We start from the raw sequence: 3,027 nt of genomic DNA, 5'->3' as shown, positions 1-3,027 counted from the left end.
CTTGATATCCTGAGGGGACACCAAACCATTCTTAAGTGACATCTGCAGTGGCAGAAATCATTCCTCTAATAAATGTACCTTTTCTGGTCAATTTGAACTTAGTCCTCTGGTTCAACAAGACAGATCACTAGCCACTGCTGCCCACGGCACATCAGTACATGTCACAAAACCATGCTGGCTCTTACCAACTAACACTTTGTCCTAGTCTTCAGACACTCTTGTTGAAGGTAGATTGTAGCAGTTTCTCCATCCCAGTTGCAAAAAGAACCACGTCAAGGGTCAAACCACGTGTAAGTAAAGGAGTTTGTCAGAGCCCCTGGCAACGTACGCATCCCATCAGTGCTTCAGAAAAGGAAGGCGGAGAAGAGGAGAACTGGAATAAGCTTCTAAAATAGATCCAACATATCTGGCCATCTATACTAATCGGTTTTATAATTGTGAATGGCCCTGAGGTCTAGAAAAATATCCTCACTTTACATTTAAATTGGATTGATTTCCCAGCTATGCAAGTGGCGTTTTGAAATTAGGACGCTTTTTTACCCTCAGCTATCCAAGGTCTCCGAGATGCCGTCAAACCAGGAAGTTGTGCGATTTTTTTTGCCCTGAAAAGAAAACGAGCTGAGAACGCGATTATCAACCTTTCCGCTTCCTGTAGTGCCTGTTCCGTGATAAATATTTATTTTTCAAAGTCAGTACATTTTCCCTAATCTTGTGGCGGGCTGAGGGAAGCAGGCTGTTTTGAAGAGAGAGGTGATCAGAGGTTTGCACTGGACAGATACATTGTGGCGGCTGATGTACATTGTTGCAGCCGCATAGTGGGCCCGAATGGCGAGCGAGGGCCCCAGCAGCAGCAGCAGCAGCCTGGCGCACGCAGACGAGCCTGCTCCAGACGGCTTCTGCGATGTCTGCGAGCCGGACGAGGCACGGCCCGCCCTCAAGCTCTGCGACGCCTGCTGCCTGTCCTTCTGCGAGCCGCACGCCCGCGAGCACGATGCGAAGCCGGCCTGGCGCCGGCACGGGCTCCGGGACTTCCAGGCAGCCGCCGAAAGCGGAGAGCCCCAGCCCGCGGACACGGCTGGCAACCAGGAAGCCGCCGAGGGAGACGGCAAGCAAGGCGAGAGGAAGAAATGCGTGGATCACAACCAGGAGATCACACTTTACTGCAAAGACGACGAGAAGATCATCTGCGTGTTGTGCGCCCTGGGCCCCCACTGTCAGCACCAGTTGATCACACTGGATGAAGCCTATCTAGCCCTCAGAGTAAGTTGCGTGCAAGTTCACAGGGATCCCACTAAAATGGGAGAAAAAGTTCGCCGCCGTATTTCTGGGGGCATACTACATACTTAGAATACACACGACCATTGTAGATTGTAGTCAGGAAAGGCCCCTTGTGGTGTTGTGGTAGTGTCCCTACCTCTGAGCTAGGAGGGGTTCACATTCCACCTGCTGCAAGGGTGTGTAGTAAAGTTACTGAACAGAATGATTGGTGACTACCGACAGTGCAGTCAGGTTCGTGTCTGGGTGGGATGGTGTTCGGAGGGTCTGTGTGGACTCGATGGGACGAACGGCCTGCGTCCACACGATAGGGATTAAATGATTCTACCTCAAAACCTTTCAGACCCCGTGCTCCAGTATGGGGATCAAACCCATTAATGGACGATGACATCAATTCCTTTCAGACTGAATCACCACCGCTCCTTAAAGTTCCCCTTCGCTACAACCTCCACACCTGAGTTATCGGACACCAACAACTTGGATTTGTGTAACCCTGAACATCATAAAACCTTGTAAGGCATTCACAGGAGCATTGCAAAATGAGGTATGGCACCAAAACATAATGTAAGAACATAAGAACTAGGACCAAGGGTAAGCAATTCAGCCCCTTGACTCTGCTGTACCATCCAGTATGGTCATGGCTAATCGCATCTTGAGCTGAAAATGTGTTGCTGGAAAAGCGCTGCAGGTCAGGCAGCATCCAAGGAACAGGAGAATCGACGTTTCGGGCATAAGCCCTTCTTCAGGAATTCCTGAAGAAGGGCTTATGCCCGAAACGTCGATTCTCCTGTTCCTTGATGCCTGACCTGCTGCGCTTTTCCAGCAACACATTTTCAGCTCTGATCTCCAACATCTGCAGCCCTCACTTTCTCCCCTAATCTCATCTTGACCTCAATTCCATTTTTCTGCTGGCTCTCTATTACCCTTCAATCCATTACTAATTAGAATCAAACTCGAGTTTGAGAATTCCTTAATGTAACAAATCACGTCAAATAATATTGCTTAAAAAAAAACCATGTGAGCTGCTGAGATCATTGTTAATCCTAGTCCACCATTGTTTCCAGTATTTGGATTCTTTTAGCTTGGATCTCAAGCTTTGTTATTCATTCACAGGAGGTAATGGTGAGTTGCTTTCTTGAACTGATGCATTCTTGCATTGCACTTATAGTGCTGTTACGGATGGAGAACGAGAATTTTGATTAAGTGAAAATGAAGGAATGGCGGCATAGTCCCAAGTTAGCATGACATTTGGAGGGAAAGTTACAGATGGTGCTGACCCCATACATCTGCTGCCATTTCCCTTCCACATGGCAGACATTATGTGGTTTGGAAAGTGAAGTCAATTTGGTCATTTGTTGCAGTGCATAGAGTTGTAGAGATGTACAGCATGGAAACAGACCCTTCGGTCCAACCCGTCCATGCCAACCAGATATCCCAACCCAATCTAGTCCCACCTGCGAGCACCCGGCCCATATCCCTCCAAACCCTTCCTATTCATATAACCATCCAAATGCCTCTTAAATGTTGCAATTGTACCAGCCTCCATCACAACCTCTGGCAGCTCATTCCATACATGAATCACCCTCTGCGTGAAAAAGTTGCCCCTTAGGTCTCTTTTACATCTTTCCCCTCTCACCCTAAACCTATGCCCTCTAGTTCTGGACTCCCTGACACCATGGAAAAGACTTTGTCTATTTATCCTATCCATGCCCCTCATAATTTTGTAAACCTCTATAAGGTCACCCCTCATCC

At 48.1% G+C, this 3,027-nt stretch overlaps 1 protein-coding gene across 1 annotated transcript in view; it reads left to right on the top strand.

The window, feature by feature from the left end:
- Positions 1–377: 377 nt before the first annotated feature.
- Positions 378–3,027, top strand: part of trim44 (tripartite motif containing 44) — a 110,760-nt gene continuing 108,110 nt past the window's right edge. The window contains exon 1 of the mRNA XM_043706263.1: positions 378–1,260. Within this exon, the coding sequence (XP_043562198.1) occupies positions 826–1,260 (435 nt within the window). The 5' untranslated portion in view covers positions 378–825. The remainder of the gene's footprint in view (positions 1,261–3,027) is intronic.

This window comes from Chiloscyllium plagiosum, chromosome 16, assembly GCF_004010195.1.
Source record: "Chiloscyllium plagiosum isolate BGI_BamShark_2017 chromosome 16, ASM401019v2, whole genome shotgun sequence".
Taxonomy (NCBI): Eukaryota; Metazoa; Chordata; class Chondrichthyes; order Orectolobiformes; family Hemiscylliidae; genus Chiloscyllium; species Chiloscyllium plagiosum.
The sequence above is the reverse complement of the archived record's forward strand: the minus strand, read 5'-3'. Positions and strand labels throughout refer to the sequence as shown.